At 50.9% G+C, this 19817-nt stretch overlaps 1 protein-coding gene and 1 pseudogene across 1 annotated transcript; one reads left to right on the forward strand and one right to left on the reverse strand.

Moving 5' to 3' along the window:
• The first annotated feature begins 11142 nt into the window (after nt 1-11142).
• Nucleotides 11143-13340, forward strand: LOC113147602 (annotated as a pseudogene).
• A 4176-nt stretch (nt 13341-17516) lies between these two features.
• Nucleotides 17517-18632, reverse strand: LOC34620021. Its single transcript, XM_022733291.1, has one exon. The coding sequence runs from the start codon at nt 18630-18632 to the stop codon at nt 17517-17519; it is 1116 nt and encodes a 371-aa protein (XP_022589971.1).
• Between the last annotated feature and the right edge of the window lie 1185 nt (nt 18633-19817).

Below are 19817 nucleotides of genomic sequence, written 5' to 3' on the forward strand. Positions count from 1 at the left end.
GACCATGTCTTTAAGTTTCTATATATTCACAGGCCTACCGTGAAATCCTAACTCAAACCAGAATTCCAACCTCAACATCCTAAGCCATCAATGCTTGAGGCAAGCATACCGAGCTGGCTGGGAGCTGCCTCCTTTCCTATGTAGTAACAAGTTTTGTGGAATGCAGGCTATGGGGGGTTCTGGCTCAAAGATCGACTCTTGATTGTTTGTGATCTGGTTCAGGATGGCCATACATGCGTCGTTTTTTTCAGTGTAATATGTTCGGAGAAATACAAACTCATTGTTGTTAATGCCCTGTTGTGATGCCAAATTTACTACGAATATGTTTTCTATTTTTCGCTTTACTTTAAGTAACGCCTTGGTAGATTAAAATTTGAGGCAGATCAAAGCCTTCATGCCACTTTTTGTCACCCCAAGTTCACGAGACTTGGATCTAATAGAACAGATCTTGGACATTGGACGAAGGCATTACGGCTTCAGGCAGTAAAAACTTAGAGAGAAACAAGAGCGCCGAAGTCACATTTTAAGCAATGAAAGCTCACATGTAATATCCAGTATCTGTACCTCAACAAGCAGTTATTATACAGTAGTCAATGTTGGTCAGCACGTTGTAAACCATCTGGTGTACAGCTTCTCCATTGCACACAGGCTCTTAAATCCTTGAATAATGAATTCTAGACTGATCAAATTATTCGGTGTGCCAGCCTTGTACCGCCACAATGGGAAAATTTGGGCAGTATGTAGTCCAGCAAGAAGCAAACACACTTTGCTGCCTTATTCTAGGGGCACAGGCCCCGTTGCTTTGCTGTATATTGGGCTCGGTTGTCAAAGTACCTGGACGCCACGGCTTATTCACTGAAAGCCGTAAGTCGGCTCTTATCCTGATATTTAAATCTTGAATTCCGCACCTTGATAATTTTCTTTCTTAGCCTCTCAGCCACTGAAGGCACTACGCGATCACTTATTGCACTGACAATAAAGAATTTGGAATTTGAGAGCTAAGCGATAGTGTATAGAGGTTCAACGCTGATGATCTCGGCTTTGCGAACCGAGGTTCAAATACAGCAGAGCCAAATCCCTAAAACTCAGCTGATTTCATGGTATTTGATAGAAAATCCACCTTGAAAACCCTAAACTGCTGTCAGTAGATCTTAGCACCAGTCTTGTGAGGGAAACCTCAAACCCTTTAGCCTCCTCATTCATCGAAGATAAATCACTAACCCATTTCAAAGGTGGGACTAGTGTACAATGCCCGAGAAGTTAGGGCTACCTGGTTAGTTCCTTGTGCTCCTGGATCTTGCCTTTGGTGGTTTCCTTTTGCTTGCTGCTGTCAATCATGGTAAACGGAACGACGATGGGAGTAGAAACAATGTTGTGGAAGAGCCCTTCTTTTTCACCGTGGCGTTTTTAGTTTCCGTTATGCATGCAGGTCGTGCTGCAACTGGCTTCCCGTCTATCTCGCATCGTAGTGTTTTCCTCGTTCTACGTTGGTTGCAGGTATCAGAACCGTAAAAGCCACCCCGTTTATTGCCACTTTCCCCCATGAGACGCAGCTCCTTACATGAAGTGACGGCTTATTCGTGCCGTTGCTTGCCCAGCCTTCGCACACTTTGCAGTACAAAAACGCATATTCGGAACGCCCGACGTTCCAACATGATTATGCTGTACGCCGATTGCCAGGATGCCATGTAGGTCTTTTTCTTAGGTCGGATCGTGCATTACCGTGCCATTCTTGACAGAATACAATACTAAAAGCAAAATTTGGTCGATGAGATATAGACACTGGGAAGCTGCAGTATTAGGACAACAATAATATGAGGGGATAGCATGAGCACTATCCGTGGCCATAGGCGACCTCAAATGTTGTTTTTCCTATTTGTACTGGATATTGGACCGCTTCCGTGCAAGTAAGCCACTTGCATTGAGAGTACTTTTGCACAACTAAGAGCTAGCTCTTCATTAACCTAGTTATTATATATATTCTATGTATTGGCAGATGAAGGCATGCAGCTATGTTGAAAAGCATACTCAATGAAAGATTAGAACAGTAATCAATAACAATGATACACAAGTATTGACCGAGGCAGTAATAATAGTATTGGTTGTGGAGTTCGCCAAGACCCTCGCTGCTTTAACCGCGACAGTCTCACCGTGTGCTGAAGAAAGCTCGATTGGCTTCACTGCCAGTAGAAGTGTAAATTCGTTCCCATCTTGTTTTACTAACCAAAGTGGGCTTTTTGCTAAAAGTGATAAGCTTCCACCACAATATTTCGAGATTAAGCACAATGCAGTCGTTTATGACGTTGGGCATACTTATGCCGCATCCTGTTGTGGGCAAGCACAGTAGTTTACTGAAAGAATCTGTGGTGTTTTCTTATTAGTTCAATTGCTGTACGCAGCTACCCGTTGTGCGCTCAGCTTACAGCACACTACACTCAAGATGTCCCTTTGCCCCTAAAACACACGATTTTGTGCTGGGAGAAACAAGAGAGCCTGGACAATTTCTGAGAAAAATAAGGGAGAAAGGTTTTTGAGAAAATCGAATTGCTTTTCGATGTGCAGCTTGTAATAGCACCGGCAGCCTCAGCGCTCCCAATTCTACTGCTCTTTTAGATGAAAGTCGGAGAAAAAAGCAGCACAAATAGCTGTCGACTTGTCTAGTGAGCAACTGCATCACTACGCACGATGTCTTCCCGGTTTCTGTGTCCGCATGATAGCAGCTCTACTAGCTATTTTTGCGCACATTCTGATTCTACTTGCTCTCTGTCGGTCCCAGCAATGCAAAACCTTATAGACTGACAATTTGCAATACCAAACATCAAGTTCTAAGCATTTGACAATAAAAAAGTCTGCTTTGCAAGGTTCATTCTTTATTTTTGTCGCTTCACATTGAAAGTTGCATCATAATTTATGCAAATGGGTTAGGACTTATCACCATGTTTAGCATGACATTCATATGCACTTGCGTGGATTATCTTGGTGGCTGCGAGGCTGCACTCTAAGAGACTTCGCTTCGTGGTCCTAATGTGGAACTGCTGCACCCACATACAAGGGAAACACCACTTTCCGAAAGGTTTGTATTGACTGTGCCTTGCTTTACTTCCGTATTCATCGATCCCTCAAAGATTCCTCGAGACATTAGAGCAATCGCAATTCGTCTCAGAATTGTTAGTTTGTGTTTACATGCACTACTCGTGGAGCATTTGTCCATTCAAGTTTCCTGAACTCTTCTGCCACTGCCTATACATATCGTACGGTCACACCACTTAGTAGAATCTTGTCCTAAAGAAGTCCCTCAGAAAACATAATGCTGTTCCTGCCCCCCGGTGCGCAAACGCAAACTACTGCTTGCGCACAAACCTGCTTTCATTTTAAAACCTTGAAGATACTATGCAAAAAAAGCTCCACTTTACATTGTGAACGACTTCTTTACATACTAAAGCAAGTATGCTCACATATTCCAGCCTCAAGGGAAGATGCAAAGGCAGGAAGAAACATACAGCAATTTTCGCGCATCTGGCAAGCTATTTTCAAAGAAAATTCCTCGAAAATGCATGGGATCCCCGTTTTACATTCAAACGGACACACAAAGCCATCAAAAGATCAGCAAGATGGTATTTTACTTAGCAATGTGTTAGCGACTAGGGGGCTCCATGGGGGCCCGGCCATATGCGCACTGCTAACTTCACAACACGAAGGGAGGCATAAGGAAGCAAGAACTGCAGTTGCTGTTAAACAGACTTGTGGGCACTTGCTACAACGACAAAGCAGATTAGAAACAATAAGGGAGTGCTGGCTACATAGGAGTAGTTAACAAGGTAGCCTCCAAGGATCACGGGACAAGCAACAGGACAAGGCTTGACGCACCCTACTGCCAAGAGAGAAGGCCAGTCACTGTACAGTCTGGTCGAATATCAGGTGAGGGAGGCGCAACAGTTCGAGAAGGGCAAATCAGGAGATTGAGAAAGGCGACAGGTGCATTTACGGAATAGGCTTTTTATCATTAGCGATTGCACCAAATCAGCTACATGATTACAATTAACGTCTTGCAAGAATTTGGGCGTCTTGCGGAGGCTTGACTGTAGTCTAGAGCTCCACACACCCCGGACGGAGGTGGAAAATACACAAAAAAATCGAAACTTTGTCTATCAATAGTGTGGCTACGGGACAGCTCACGATAAAGAAAGTAGTAGAGCCCGTCACAATTTGCCAACAGGCCAAATGGGCATTGTTCGCAGGCTGTATCAAACTATGGCGTGGGAAAACGGCTTGCGAGGTGCAGAGCATAAGCGGACTGGGCGGCGCAGCGAGACATGGGAACCCAGTACGCATCACTACGCTGATCTCTAAGCTCCCCAATCACCCTTGGATTTGTAAATAGGAAGGATTCAGAACATGTGCACGGTATATGCAGATAGTTGTTTGGAGGGAGGCGTTGTCAATCATACTGATCTGTGCTCCGAGGAAGCGAACCCAAGGAAGGCTTTCGGCGGAAGTACCCAAGAGCTTGCGCAAGGAGCTAGAGCCTAGTGATACACTCCTATTTTTATGCATGCAAGAGACCTTGGGCCAGTTGAGATCTTATTTGCTGTGGCCCAAAGGGAGGCTGCTTCGAGCATATGTATACGATCAGAGATAGCCTAATGCGTCCACCGCTACCTGCCAGCTGCAAAATAGATATTTTTTGTAGCACAGTTAGCTTAATACAAAGGTTGACGCTGTGGGTGTGTGTGAGGGAAAGAAAACATGCTCGGAGAGGGCTCTGAGCACAGGGATCAGGGCTTGCGGGGTGGCTGCAGTATTGAAATGCTTTTGTACACGTGGACACATGGGAAAAGCCGAGGCATTAGAGTTGTAATATTCAAAATGACGCAATCAATGTTGAGTCATGAGGTTTAAGGCATGGGCCTAAATTGACCTAACTCAGACAACGAACAGTGTATGCGATCACTAGGCAAGTACAAATCAACGTTTCTGGCCGCCAAGCGACAAATTACAGTAGCTAAGCTCAGGGAAAATTTTTGTAGTGCCTCGTGACATTTTCTAACGTTTCGCACACGACTTGGAGAGCACAGTATGGAGTAGCCGTTGGACGTACGCAGGCTTTGATTGTCCATGAAGATATCGTAGAGGCATCATGACCTTTCGAACACTAAATACAGGGAATAGCTGTAAGAACTAAGCGTTTAAAGTGTTAGATCAGGATGCCAACAAAGTATGCATAACGCTGGCACTAAATTGAAGGATTCAAGCAACGTTCGACCCTATGCCTCCACAGTGCCAATATTTTGACCTGCCGTGTCTGCCCAAAGATCATCCTTAGCTATGATTTATAGGTGCTAAGAAGACAGAATTGCCATGTTGGTAAGCTGGGTCGTTTAACAATTGATGATTGAAGGCCAACAATGCTTTGGTGTCAAAACTGGGGGAATACCTAGCGCACGGTGAGCTAACCCCTAAAGTTCTTTTAGAGTATACTCAATTTCTATTAATATAGTTTTGAGTCGAAAGTCAAGAATGCCTGTAAGGAGACTGGACGAAAAGCTAGAATTCTCTTCTGAGTGTACACATGTGAGCAGCATTTGCCCAGGCGTTCTGCTGAGTCATTCCAAACAGCTCTTGCTTGGAGATCAATAAGTGAAACTGTAGCCCAACGGATATACCTCAATGGGACCTATGCTGTCAATTTGACCTGTGGCATTGACATTAGTTCTCTTAAATATTAAGTTGAGCCCATAATCCAAGAGTACATGAAGCACAAAAAGACTAATACAGTGGATGTACTTTTCTGGTCATCCTTCTTGAAGGACAAGCGTCTATAATTTCCTTCAAACCATTAATACAAATGAGTCATTGCCACACTCCTGAAGGGAATAATTTGCGAAGAGTCCTGATCGATGTAGATCATTTTCTGCAAAGACATCGAATGGCTTGAAGAAAACCATCCTAAGTTGTAGATTTGTGGTTTCTGAAAGACTCTTGCCTACGCCCAACATAGTGTCACACATTGCGAGAAAGGTGCGGCGAGGCATAGCCTAGCTGCCCTCAGTAAGCACTCACAGCAATCACAGATAGTTAGGCATAGCATCTAGCGCACACACCACCAGCATTTCTCCTCCGTGTATCGAGGTCATAGTACTCTCAAAGAAATAACACCAGCAAAAACAAACCGACTTGTCGATTCTTTACTAATTTTTTGCTAATTATGCAGCACTGCAGCCAAAAGTATTGTTAAATGTCTAGCTTGTCCCCCTAAGAAAAGGGCCGGAAAGTTAAATACCTACAACAAAGATGAATAATGCTTTAACTTTGGCTATGCCCCAAGAACGCAGGTAGTGGAGAATGTAGTGTTAACCCTACAGATTTGGATCATCATGGCCGTGAGAAGGCTAAGTTTCTTTCTCGAAACGTCTAGGCTCCATGTAAGTGGGATTCCCACAAATATCCCCTACTGAAAGGAAGTGAGTTGATATACTTGATAACAAACACAAAGTATTAGAATAACGGTGCCCCATAGATCACGAAGACGGTCAGACACTCCTCTTCGCCTCACAAATAAATGTAGCACCCGTCCCTACCGCATCTCCAGTAGCACCAATAGCAGATTATTGATAGATACAAGCCTCTTCCAACTGCTCGCTCTTCAGATATCAATGTTCGCTGGTCAAGTTCTCAGCACAGAGGCCCCTCACACGATGCGGTGGGGCACACTCAAGAGATCATTTGTGCAGTTCCCGAAGCAGTCATGGCCGACCACGAGCATTCGCACCATTCGAGTCCCTTAGCTGTTACCTGGTTTCTGATTTCCTTTGGCTTTAGTCCTTAAAGTTCTAGGTATACTGGAACACTGTTGGCTCGCTTTCTCGTCCAGATCCATAAACTTGTGAAGCAGCCTCGCTATTCTCCACAGGAGGCTACTCTGGAATCTGGTGAGATACCCTCCTTTCTATTTTGCTGCTGGCCCCTCCCCAAGATGGAACAAGGAGCAAAGCTAGTACTATCCTGCAACGTGCCGTCGAAGTACGTGAAAAAAAGTGTAACAATTTTTTGCTTGGGTCGCAGCCCCACACTCAGCCTGACACCTTCAAAAAGTGTGGACCATGCGAGGCGTCGTTCTTTACAAAGCCCTAAGCATCCAGGCTCTCAAACATTGCTTCTAGCAATGTTTTACTTTGTAAGCTGCCTGCGCTAAGATATGTTCATAGCCTGATTCCATACAATCGTGCACAGTTTAAAGTTTTTATTTCCAGGCTTGGCCCTCCCGCATCCTTGTTCCACACTCAGGAACCCATCTCCGATGCAGGCCCATACCTGGTGGGCCGAAGTCGGAAGTCACTTTCAATACAGGAGGGGTCTAGAGAATAGGTGGCTAGTGCACGCGAATGTACTCTCAAAGCTCGAAAGAGTCACGGACGTGCTTATGTAAAGCGGCGATTGGCTGTATGTCTCACCTTCGAGATTTGGTCTTGGTGTGTCGGAAAGCTTCACGAGGTGCACCCGAAGGTGACCAGGTAAAGCAGCTACTGGCCAGATGACTAGGCTCGTTTGTCACCCTGTCCCAAGACAATGCCCTTCCTCCATCGATCGATCTCTCTACAAGTTAGAGGTGCCAGCAAGATATCGAAATTGCCTCTCTAACAAAGTTCCAAGGTTTCTCGAATTTTTCTTGGATGTTGCCACACAGGCTGAACCCGTATGGTGAAGGCGGATCAATAAAGAGCCGTAGACGTGGTGAATTCTAGGACTATTGGAAGTCATCGACTCACTAGATGGGAGTTTCTGATGAACCTTGTCCGGTGAATTATTCCTTAGTGAATAAGGGAGGAGCAGTTGAATGCTCTGTTGTACGCAAGACAATTTGAGCCTTCTTTTCCGTCAGCAATGCTATTCCCCGTGGACAATATACCTCACGCTTCTAGGAAATTTTCCTTGCCAAGCGCATGCTCTACTTGAAATGATTACATTCATTTCTGATTCTTGATCTAAAGTTGCTAGTTATTACTGCTGTGTTGTTTTCTACACTCAGATTGATGCGAAGGCACTTTCGGGAATGTCGCCTCCATGCAGTTCCTTGTGCTTCTCATGTTATAAATTGGCAACTTTGCGTGCACCGGCTGTGCTTGCATGAAGATTTATTTTTTGAGGCCAGAAAGCACTGCTTAAATGCTGCAAATTCGGTTTTCCTTAACATACTTCACTTGTCTTCTGTTGTCTCTTAACAGGAGGCTTACTTTTTGCAGCGGGCTCAAGTCAACTTGAAGACTCTCTTCTGCACTAAATATAATTAGCTAAGATGTGATGAACAACTGACTGACTTGTTTTATGTTTGCGTATCGTATTTGTGCCCAGTGTCACTGCCTTGATGCAAGAAGACTGAATGCGTTTGGCTTTTTGCGCAGTAGGTGCAATTTGCAGCTAGCCGCGCTTGGAGAGCTTATAGGGGGCAACAACACGTACACTAGCAGCGTCACTTTCTCATGTGGGAGCCTTGATGAGTGAGGGCAGAAAGTGGAGGAAGCTGCCTAGGAAGGAAACTTGGAACTTCGTATTGACTTTGCACTAAACTTGAATCGGTGCGTGTGCCTGCATGGAGAGCCTCACTGGAGCTATATATACGCTGCAGCGCATGGCACATAAGCACAGCCAAATAGAATACTCGATTCCTAACAACTTCTGGACTAAATGTCATTGCTTTAGTAGAAAGTGCTCAACTGCAGCGTAACCTCGACATAATTAATGAATTCTTACAAGATGCTCCTCACTGGGTTTCGCGCACATTTATGAATCCGAACCTCACCATTCAGCACTGACAGCCTCGATTAAGTACAGTTTCATTGAAACACGAACGGCATCACCTTTCTATTGAGTTTTGTGTTCGGTTTGGGGTATGTGTGTGCCTGTATGCAGAGCGTTACTAGAGCGATACATACGCTGCAGCACATAGCATAGAAACACAGTCAAACTAGGAATTCGGCTCTCAACAGATTCTGGATTTAATATAATTAGTTACTAGAAAGTGCTCAAGTGCAGAGTAACCTCCATACAAATGTCGAAGAATTCGCACGCGGTGCCCCCCAGTGGATGTGCGTATGCATTCATTTGAACCCCATCCTCCATTATTGGCCACCTCAAACAAATACTAATTGTTCAAGGCAGAAGAGTATAGCAATGAGCTACGAAGAAGCATTTCCTTCCGCTGCAGGCTCTCGCTGTTTAGCGAATGCCGTGCACTCTCATTTTCTCCCTGCAGGTTACACGGCTAGCAAAAAAATTAAAAGTGCGACAGCTGCGAGCGATTGTGTGATCAGAAACCCAACTCTTCTAAATAGAAAATTTAATTAACTTGGAATAAGAAGGCGTACTTTCGTCATTCTATTACGGGTGTCTCTTTCGTAGAGGCGAAGGCGTGAAGTAGGACCACGCCAATCCCACGTCCGCGCACATGGCATTTCCTACAGAGATAAAAGGCCATACGGACCACAAGGCGAGTACTAACGGCAGATGCTAGTGGTATTTAGGCCCACTAAGGCGTGAGAGCGGGGGTAGCGACCAGAGGGGAGACAGCAGCAGCTGCTGTTTGCTTGCTCTTGCTAAATGGCTGCTGCGAGCAGCAGTACGTGCCTTCGTCTTCCTCTTGCTGCTAAACCCTGTGTTGGCCTACTCCAGCAGCTGAACCGCTTCATGTATCCCTCTAACTCCCTTTCGCATATGCCTTGTCTTTCTCTTGTCGCTGCTAACCCCACCTCCCCCCTTGCGGCCAAGCCCCTCTCCCCTCCGTCTCCTGCTCAGCGGCAACAGCCCCTCCTTAAGCGAAAAGCAGCCTCCTGCGGGCGTCTCTGGCTTCCCTTTCTTGTTCTTCCGAGCAAAAATATGCACGGAGGAGCTTCTGGCGGCCATTAAGGCGCCCTCTTGTTTCCTGGTGTGCGTGTCTGCATCTCTGCTCGACCCGCGGGGCGAAGCCTACCTCAGGCTCTCTCTCAGGCTGTATGTGCTGCATTAAGCACCAGAAGCGGCACTAGCTTTCTCGAAAAAGTCTTTGTGCTTCTTTGTCGACTTAAAGAGCCAAAGGAGGAGCCTGCAGGGAGGCCACTTGGCGCTGTGTGCACTTGTAGGGAAGGCTGACCACTGGTTCGCTGTTCTCTTGGTCAGCCTCTCTGCACATTATCCCCTTCCCTCCATCTTGTTTCTTATTTTCCTGATCTTTTTCTTTTGGCACCTTCGTTCGTTAGGGGGGATCTGCGCTTGTTTGTGCCCTTGGACTGTGCTGCCTCTCAGGGCGGCGCTGCACGGGCAGGTGCACCAGCCGCCGCATTGGTGAGAGTTCCCCGTGTCGAACTCGTGTCGCCTCCTCACCTTCCGTGCATTTCCAAGGATGCAGATGTTTAAGCTTTCTCCCACCTGAGCTGCACACTGGCCATCAAAGCCATTCGCGTCTCTGTGTCTGCCGGCTAAGCGCCGCTCGAGCGGCGGCGTGCTGCGAATCGGGAGACCTCCCAATTACCGCGCCCATATTTTTTGCCAGTCCCACGTAATTCCTCGTCTTTACAGCACAGGAACATCCGCCGATCAGTGCGTCGGCAGCCTTGCCGCGAATCGCTTCCCGGCTCCTCTGGCCCTCTCCCCTGTACCCGTCCCATCGCGCCAACCGCGCAAACGTGACGCTTTGAAGCGCAACCAGTCGCATTATGCATCGTCCTCTTCTCCGCAGGCAGGCCTGACGCTCGTGAACAGCCATCATAATTACCCCCCCTGTACCTCCTGAATAATTACCCTCCCACCCCCCGCCCTCCCGCCCTTTGAGCCCTCGCTCGCCGCTTCGTCCCTCTTCCAGCCAGCGCAGGTCGCCTCCATTGCAACCTCTCCGTGGGAGGCGCGAGACTATCGTAGCCGCTGCATCCTCCACAAACGGGCAGCTCGAGGAGGGATTGCAACCGCCTCGCGCAGGCCCAAGGCTCCACCCGCAGACAAACACACCGCCCAGCAGCTGCGCATTCGGATTTCCCGGAGGCTCGAGGGCCCTTCGCCTTGACTGCCTATCCTACCAAGGCTGTAGCCACGAGAAAATAGGGGATAGGTGGCTCCTGTCCCTACCCCCGGCTGCAGCACTCCGAGGCGGTGCTGTTGCTGCCGCTGGGAGCGGCGATGGCGTCTCCGCTCGCGGCGGGGGTTTGTGCTACCTTTTCGCAGCATTTCGACAGCACGGCGGGGGCCCCTCCGGGGCCCCTTAGGAAGCGCGAGCGGCCCTCCTCCGTTGCTGCAGCAGTGGTCGTCAGCAGCAAGCAGGACTGCCCTTCCAAGAGTCTCAAGGATCTTCGTTGCGTTCGAGGAGCTCGAGCCGTCGCAAGAAAAGGATGGACTGATGCTGCCCAGGGAGTTGCCTCTCCGGAAGGGCCCTTCGCGACCTCCTGCAACACGAGCATGAGCTGCTGCCCCAATGCGGGGGGTGCAGATGCAGGGGAGTATGCGTTTGGACTGCCTCTTGGCAGCGAGGGAGGCGCAGGAGGCGCTCGCCAAGTCTCCTCTCCCCACCCCACGGAATCCCCTGAGGAGGCTTTAGGCAGCTCCTCTTTCGGCCGGGGGACCGTCGCTGCAGCAGGCTCCTCCTCCATTGCCTCCTCCATATCCTCCTCCATATCCTCCTCCATTGCCTCCTCCATTGCCTCCTCCATTGCCTCCTCCATTGCCTCCTCCGTTTCAGGAACAAGGGCAGGAGCAGGAGGAGCGCTGCGACCAGCAGCAGCAGCAGCTCAGGCGGCGCTTCCGGCACGAGGCGGCTCATGCGTAGGATCTGGAGAGCAGCGCGTGGCGAGGAGCGTGATGGCGTCTCTCCGGGGGGGAGGCAGTGGCCATCCTGGAAACGCAGGAGCTCCTCCGCTTCTGCAGCACTGGCCGCATCCTTCAGCGTCTCGCTGCATTGCACCCGACGAAGGGGCGCCTCCCGCCTTAGGACGGAGGCCAGAGGCAGCAGGGAGGGGATGGGCGTGGGGTTGGAGAGGTCCAGCAGCAACTGGCTGCTGCTCAGGGGCAGCTTCGTGCTGCCCTAGGCTGCCGACTCTCTCTTGCGGGCAGTACAGAGGCGGCGGAGGCGGAGGCGGCAGCGGCGGCGGCGGCGGCAGTGCATCTCTTCTGCGCTTCGCGGGAGGTGACCCCCTGATTCCTGCGGAGGCAGGGTTCTCCGTCTGCTGCTGCAGCAGCAGCGCCTTGCTGCTGAGCTTTCCGGCAGCCGCTGCTCCGCAGCCGCCGCTGCCTGCACAGGTTCCAGCGGCGGCGTCTGTGGGCATGGAATTCCTCTCCGAGGGTGAGACTCCTCCCTTCTTCCTGCAGGTGCCTTCTGGCCCCGAGGAGCCTCCTTCCAGCGAGTTCGAGCCCATCTCGTTGGCTTCTCTCACGGGAGGCAGCGACGAATTCTCCCAGCGACAGGAGCAGCGCGACGAGGGAGATCTCGAGCAGCAGCAGAAGCGAGAGCAGGAGGCGGAGAAGCGGCAGCAAGAGGAGCTCCTCAAGAAGCAGCACCTCTACGAAAGCCAGCCCTCCTCGGCTCAGCAGCAGCGGCAGCCGCAGCAGCAGGAGCAGCAGCAGCAGCAGCGGCCTTTGTGCTGCAGAGCAGCAACGCGGCAGCAGCAGCCGGCGCTGCTTGGAACCTCCGAGAGCCGCGAAAACTCTTACTCAAACACTGCCTGCTTCCCAATGCAAACTCAAACTCTCCCGTTGCCACTGCAAGGCTCCTCTTGGGCGTCTCTTTGGACGGGCACTGTGCAGCAGCAACAGCAGCAGCAGCAGCAGCAGCAGCAGCCCTTATGGACAAAGTGGGAACTGCACCAGCAACAACAACAACAGCCGCAACAACAACAGCCGCAACAAGAGCTGCAGCAACAAGAGCTGCAGCAGCAAGCGTACAGCGAGGAGGAGGAGCAGCAGCAACAACAACAGCAACAACAGCAACAGCAACAGCAGCAACCGTACAGCAAGGAGCAGAGCTGTGTGGCCGGTGCTACCAACGCCTCTACGGCAGCACTATCGGCGAGGCAGCAGCAGCACTCTTCCTTTTGGGAATCTAGTCGCAGCCCACAGCAGCAGTTTTCTAGCAGCAACGCATTGGCTGCAGCGGTGTCATCTCCAAAGATGCAGCCGCAGAATCACCAGCCTTTACAGCCGCAGAATCGCCAGTCCTTACAGCTGCAGAATCACCAGTCCTTACAGCCGCAGAATCACCAGTCCTTACAGCCGCAGAATTCTCAGCAGATGCTGTTACAGCACCAAGCTGGATCGGATTATCAGCTGTGGATCTACCCCTCAGTAGCAGGGGGGGCCAGTGTAAACGCCTCGTTGCCACGTTCTAAGGGCTCTCGGCAGCAGCATACGCGAAATTGGTCGCAGTCTGCTGCACCGACGGCAGCAATTTCAGCAGGCGCTGCTGCTGCTGGGGCCAGGTGTATGGACCGCGGAGCTCCTGCTGCCGCTGCACGGCGGCATCGCGGAAAGGCAGGCGGCAGTGTCAAGGCGGCGGCAAACGCACAGAGCCAGCAGCACCAGATAGTACAGTTGCGGCGAATGCAAGAGTTGCAGCAGGAGCGTCTTTCTGCATTAGGCGGTCCAGGAGATATGGGAAGTCGAGCTATGACGCAAAGCGTTCTTGGAAATTCGCCGTCATGGAATACCCCTGGTAGTCCTCTTTCGAAAATTCCTGCTGTTGCTTCAGGTGCTGAAGCGCACGACCAGCGGCCGTCTGCTGCCCCTTCATCTGGGGAGACAGCCTGTGTGAAGGCAGCGTCATCCTTTGCATCGCCTCAATCGCCTGCAAGCGCTTCTGGAGGCTTACAGACAGCAGGCAGCGCTGCGGGGATACCCTGCGGCTCGAGCTGGCGGGAACAGCCAAATGCAGGTTTACGCCTCTCGCTCAAGTTCTCGTATCTGAGCGTTAAGGGCACCGAGCCGCTTTTTTCTTCTCGGTGGAAGAGCGGCTGTGAGGGGGTGTATTACGACTACCAGAAAGGTCTGTGGAGAGTGCAGTTTACGCAGGACGGTAGGAGGAGGACAAAGAGCTTTTCACCGAAACATTTGGGAGGTACGGAAGCAGCAAAAGTTGCAGCGATGGTGTACCGCATTGAAATGGTGGAGACCCCAGCCTCCGTACAAGCAAAGCTAGACGAACTCGCAAGGGAGTGGGAACTTCAAAACATGCAGAATGAGCAGCCCGATCAGCAGCACGAGCAGCACCAAGTTCAATCCCATGGTAGGCACCCTCCCATCAGCACGCGCAACCAAGAAACCTTCACTCTGAGTGACGCTGTGGCTTCTTCTGGCGCCGCCGCCGCCGCTGCCTCCGTCGCTTCCCAGCAACCCCAGCCGCAGCCACAGCCTCAAGAATTTGACTGCCAACATCAAGGCAGCGAAGGGACTCTATACGTATTGTCTCCCGAGAGCTCAGATGATCATCTATACACACCGGGGAAACACGGATCGGACGGTCTTCAGCAGCCAGAGCACCAGCAGCAGCTCCAGCACGAGCAGGTGGACATCGATGATCACAAGCTGCCTTCTGCTGAAAAAGAAAGCGGGCACTTTCTGAGCGTCTCTCTTCCCGTCGCTACAAGTATCACGCCTCTCTATCTTCGGGATCCCCCGTGTTCGCCGGTACCAGCAACGCCGGCAGCTGCGGGAGCAGCAGTCAAACCAGGAAGTGTGAAGAGTGGCGGATATTGCTATGGCGTGCCGTGTGAGCCTCCGAAATTGCATCTGCCTTGCGGACTGTCCTTTGCAACGGTGGCGTGCTCCACCCCTCCCCGTCAAGTGGAAGGCGCCTTGCGTTGCTGCAGCTTTGTGGAGACTTGTGAGAGCGGCAGCAGCAGTACGACAGGAACGCCGTCTAGTCCTTTACGGGAGCCGAAGTCTACCCCCTACAAACAGAGATTACTGCCGCTTCTCGCTCCCGCTGTGCCCTCGAGGCGCTCTCAAGCCAGCATGTGCAGCTTGCTTCAGCGTAGCGGACTCCTGACAGAATTGGAAGAAGAGGACGGCGGAGGAGGTGAGGCAGAGGAGGGCGATGGCAAACCGGCAGGCACTTGTCCTTTTGTATTTGCAACCAGAGGAGCTGGAGCACACGGAATGTCTGAGAGTGCTGCAGTGGAGGGTGGGTAATAGGTTGACTTGGTGAGAGGTGGGCAGCTTACAGGCAGGCGCTCAACGAAGGGTCAAGGAGGCGAAGAAGCGAGAGCAGCAGAGGGGAGGTGTTTTCGTGCCCTAATTCTTTCGGCTTCCCGAGCGAGCGCTTTTCTGGCCCTCATCCCCATGCCTCCGCCTCCCGTCTACCTACTTGCCCTCGCCTCCAGTGTTTCGCCTGCCACGATTTCACTGTTTCCTTGTAACAACACTATTCTTGTCAGCATAGTACCCTGGTGCTAAAAAGGGTCATCCCTCTCTCGCAGAATGTTCCCAAATAATCTAATTGCTTTTCTTTCACGGGGCCGTGGTGTGCCGCTCGCGCCACGTACGGCTACAACGAACGACAACTTTGGCCGCTCGATCGCTTGCCGTCTCGAAATACCCAAGGCCGTGTTAGCCATCGCTTCACACTGGCAACAGGCGCCTCTTCTTGCGCCAAGTCTTTCTTCTAGTCATTTAGCGCGCGCACACACGCGCATACACGCGCACACACGTGCACAGTGTACTACTGCCAACTAGCTGTCTGGCAGCAGCATTAAAATCTTTAGGGTACGATTAACCGGAGCAAGAGCATGCTTGCATGGTAATGGTCCTAAGGGGAACCTCAACTTCTTTTTTGTAATTGAGCGCTCGTCGTGGGCTTCCTCTATGCGTGATTTCCCCCTCATTGCTTCCTTTTCGCATGCGTGTGCTCTGTCCTTTCCCTCCACTTCTTGTTCATTCGAGTTGTTGTGCTGTTTTGGACAGCTATATATATACACATATATATATATATATTTATATTTTTCTCGACGTAGTCAGCAGCAAGCACTATAGATCCATGGAGCATACACTCCGGAAGAGGGGGCATATCATGCGTCACTTCGCGCCATCAATTTGTACGAGGACCTATAATGAGCAATTATGTACTTTGGCTTGCGCCTATAGAGAATCTCTAACTCTTCTTACCGCGCGTGCCCCCCTTCCAGGTGGCGTGACGCCCCTACACCGCTGCTAAACGCTTGGTGAATTCAGTCTGTTACGCCTTTGAGCTTCTCGGACGTTTCGTATATTTTAGCCGTTCGTTACACTAAGATTCAGGGGTTTCATTGGTGTCAAAGTGGCGGACAGCTCCGCAGCGAAAGTCTCGTCTCGCACTCTTCACCAGCTCATCGGCCGGCAGGTTTACTTGCGCTCGACCCCAAAACCTCATGGCCCCCACACACAAAAGAGCGCATGTGTGCGTGTTACGCCTAAGGAGTTGGTGTGTATAGCCGCTGTACCTCCGAGCAACACCTCAAGCACAAGCCCTTGATGCTTCCTGCCCAGAGGAGGGGTCTACATATAAATTGCGCGGCTAGCTAGCCCCACCAAACGGTTTCGGACAACTTGCGAGTACCTCGTCTGGATCCGTGAAAAACGCGAGGTGACAAGTTGCCACCAAAGAGGAAAGCCCACGGTAGGAAATGACAGCGAAACAGGATCGTCCAAAACGGCCATTGAAGGATTCGCTGTTGCTAATGGCATCATGACAGGGTCTACGATACATCCAAACGTCTGCTCAGGCCATCTATCGGTCCCTCAACTTCTGAGAAACGGAGTTTCACCGCGCCTTTCAAAACCTTCAACAAACTGGGGTGTCCTAGATTTTGCTGTACTGCCGCACAAAGGCGTAATATAACAAACGGGTAGCTGGCCGTCCTAGCGAGCTGGATGAAGATGATTTTCCGTTACAGGAAGGCCATCGTCTCGCGGGGTCTGGTCTGCAGCTACGGTGACCCCCAGATCAGCCGCTTCACATGTCGTAATAAGGATAAGTGAATATATATATAAATAAAGATACATGTGCAGATGCTCAGGCACAGTTCATGCAATGCACTGACTGACAGTACGCGGTGCCGCACGCTCCCCCGCAGTAAGGCAGTTAGGATCTTTGTCTACATAGATAGACATGCGGCTCGCATTCCACTCGGAGAGCCTCCTAGTCTTCCCTGGTGGTATCCTTAGTAGCCAGATGGCGTATTATGTACCTCTACTGCCTCCCATAAAAGTATGTGCGTACCTCGTACGAACATTATTCTCCACATCCATATGAAGGTATCAACAGAACGAACAACCGCGCCCGTTCAAACGGAGGACAGGCAAAATACAAGCAACACAAATGTTGTCCCCGTGTATCATTCACCCTAACGGGACCGGGTTTAGTATGACAAGCGCCTCCGCGGACGAAGAGGCCCCCACAAGGTGAGCGCCTTTTTTCCTTGAGGTTTCTTCCGACCTGCTACTGGTCTTCATGATGCTGTTGCTGCCCCTCCGCCCTTCCTAGCGGGACAAAAGCTGGTATAGCTCAAGTAATTCCTTGCACTTTTTGTAGCCTACAACATGGGAAAGGCGCGCGGAAGAATGCCTTTCCCTCTTAACGCCCTCATACAGCCTTTGATATTGTCCTTCGCCCATTCGTATTCCGCCTTGGCCTTTTCTCGCTCTTTTTGGAGTGCCTGCATCACCGCTTGCGGCGTCTGTGGGTTGCGTTGAGCTTCCATCAAGGACAACAAAGTAAGGAAATTATTTTCCGTCGCGACAACGGCCCCGCAAAGGGAATCTAGAAGCACAGCCGCTTTATCCCACCCGCCCTTGGTCCCTCTAGCCTTCATGCCTGGGCCCAATTGTGTTTTGGCTTCCGCCAGGAGATCCCTCACGGGGTTGACACACGACACGACTCTCTCCTTCAGAGCCACAAGCTCCTTGATGTCTTGAGCCTTCGCTTTGCCCTTATCAATGTGCCGAAGCAGGCGAAGCTCCTTCATGCATTCGAGACCATAACTCATGGCTTGCATCAAAGACGACAGATATGCAGAGTGGAGGAAATCGTCGGGCTTCTTTACCCCTCTCGTCAGGGTAATAAGCGCTCGCAAATGCCATGGTACATCGGGGTTACTCGTGGCGTGACACAATGCTTCCTTTGCTTCGTCAAAGGCCATTATAGTAACTGATTTTGTTTCCACCGGCGACTTCTGGGAAGGATCAGCGCCCCGCCGTTGGGAATTCACATCAGATGGGGGAGTTACACTTCGTGTTTGAGGTTGTACATTTCCCATAGAAGGAGATCTGTTGGCAGAGGCGCTCTTTTCTGATGGGAAACAACTCCTGGGGCCGTTCGGCGAAGAAGCGCTGCCTTCCGGTGAGGATTGCGAAACGGCATTACCCGAGGCTCCTTCCTCCGACACAAACAGCTTTTCTTTTGGGGGGGAAAGCCTGTCGCTTTCAGCATACAGGTCAGGTGGGAAATTCTCTTCATGGCCATCCTCCGGGTCGTCGATGTCATCATCAAAGCCCTCGTAATTCCCTGCTGCAGCATCTGCCGAGTCACGTACCGTCAGCACCAGTAGCTGAGACATGTCTGGAGACGGATGATTAAAGAAAGAATCGCCAAATGCGCTTGCCAACCGCGGCAGCAAGAGGACGACAAGGCTTGCGGATGCCGACACCATCTTTCCGCAGACCGTGCTGAGGCTCTAGCGCCGACTGTTACAGCAAATTTTGTTGCAATACGGTGGACGAAAGAGGGATGGGCTTCGTACGTCCTCTCAAAAAGAGGCAGTGCCAACTCCCGCTTGAACAAGCGCGATACGGAACAGCATTCGGCAGGGCGCAAGCTCCTCCTAGCCTGAGACCTCGAGCCAGAAGCCTTGTGTGCTGCCCTAGATCTACAACAAACTGAATTGAGACACAAAATTAGGCATGAAAGTGGCTCAATAAGAGGGAGGCGCCGGAGGACGTGCAAGAACACAAGGAACCGCCAGACGGCTCCCAACCCTCAACCCCAAAACCTGCACCCCGTAAGTCTAAATCCGAAGGCCTTTCCGTTACCAAGGACATACCTTAAGGCAAAATAATAAGGATGAAAGGGAAGGCCAGAGCAACAAACAAAGTGGCTGGGGGCTTTCCCTGTGGGGGGAGCAGCTGGCACTGTGGCACGCCGTACCCGATCTCCAAGGGAGCGTCTGTATACGCGGAACGAGCGCCTTTAACACGTGCCTTGTTTCGTTCTTTTCTTTTTACTCCAGTGGAACGTTTTCCATGTAAGCTTGAAGCAGATGTTTTTTGTGTTTCTGCTTCGCTGGAGTCGCTCAATGATCCCCATGACGGGTGTTTTTTTTAACTGATCGCTACCGTGTCGTCACAGTGGCCTCCAGGGGCGGACAGGAACCCGTAAAACAAGCCTGTGCAAGACTGCTTTCTGAAATGAATTGAGAGAAGACTTTAAGACGGCTTCACCTCCATTTCTGCGCCCTCTCCCCCTTCGCTTGCCCTCCCTCTCTCGCTTGGTCCTGCTCAGTCGCTAGCACGAGATTGAGAGCCATGCGGTGCACAAAAAATCTCGGCACTCATGTTGTCTACAACGATGAGTTCGAATCAGGGCCTTTAGCACCAGTGCTGGTTCAACAGACTTTGCGGGACGATTGGCGATAGCTGCCCAGATGGCATGCCTCTACTTGAAGCTTTCTCTGGGCGTTTTTTCGGAGTACCTAAACGCTTCAGGCGTCTAGAAGGGGCCTGGGATGTGTTTACACCTTCCCTTTCTGCCGGGGCGCTGCAGACGACTTAGGCAAGCGGTGTGGCAGAGTAGGTAGGCTACGCTTTGGCTCTCTCGACTGCACCTGTTCTATTTAACC

The sequence above is a fragment of the Cyclospora cayetanensis genome, unplaced genomic scaffold (genome assembly GCF_002999335.1).
Source record: "Cyclospora cayetanensis isolate NF1_C8 unplaced genomic scaffold, CcayRef3 CcayRef3_contig_105, whole genome shotgun sequence".
Taxonomy (NCBI): domain Eukaryota; phylum Apicomplexa; class Conoidasida; order Eucoccidiorida; family Eimeriidae; genus Cyclospora; species Cyclospora cayetanensis.

What these genes read in the sequence shown, in the direction of transcription:
- LOC34620021 (XM_022733291.1), bottom strand. Translation starts at nt 18,632, where the DNA reads ATGGTGTCGGCATCCGCAAGCCTTGTCGTCCTCTTGCTGCCGCGGTTG.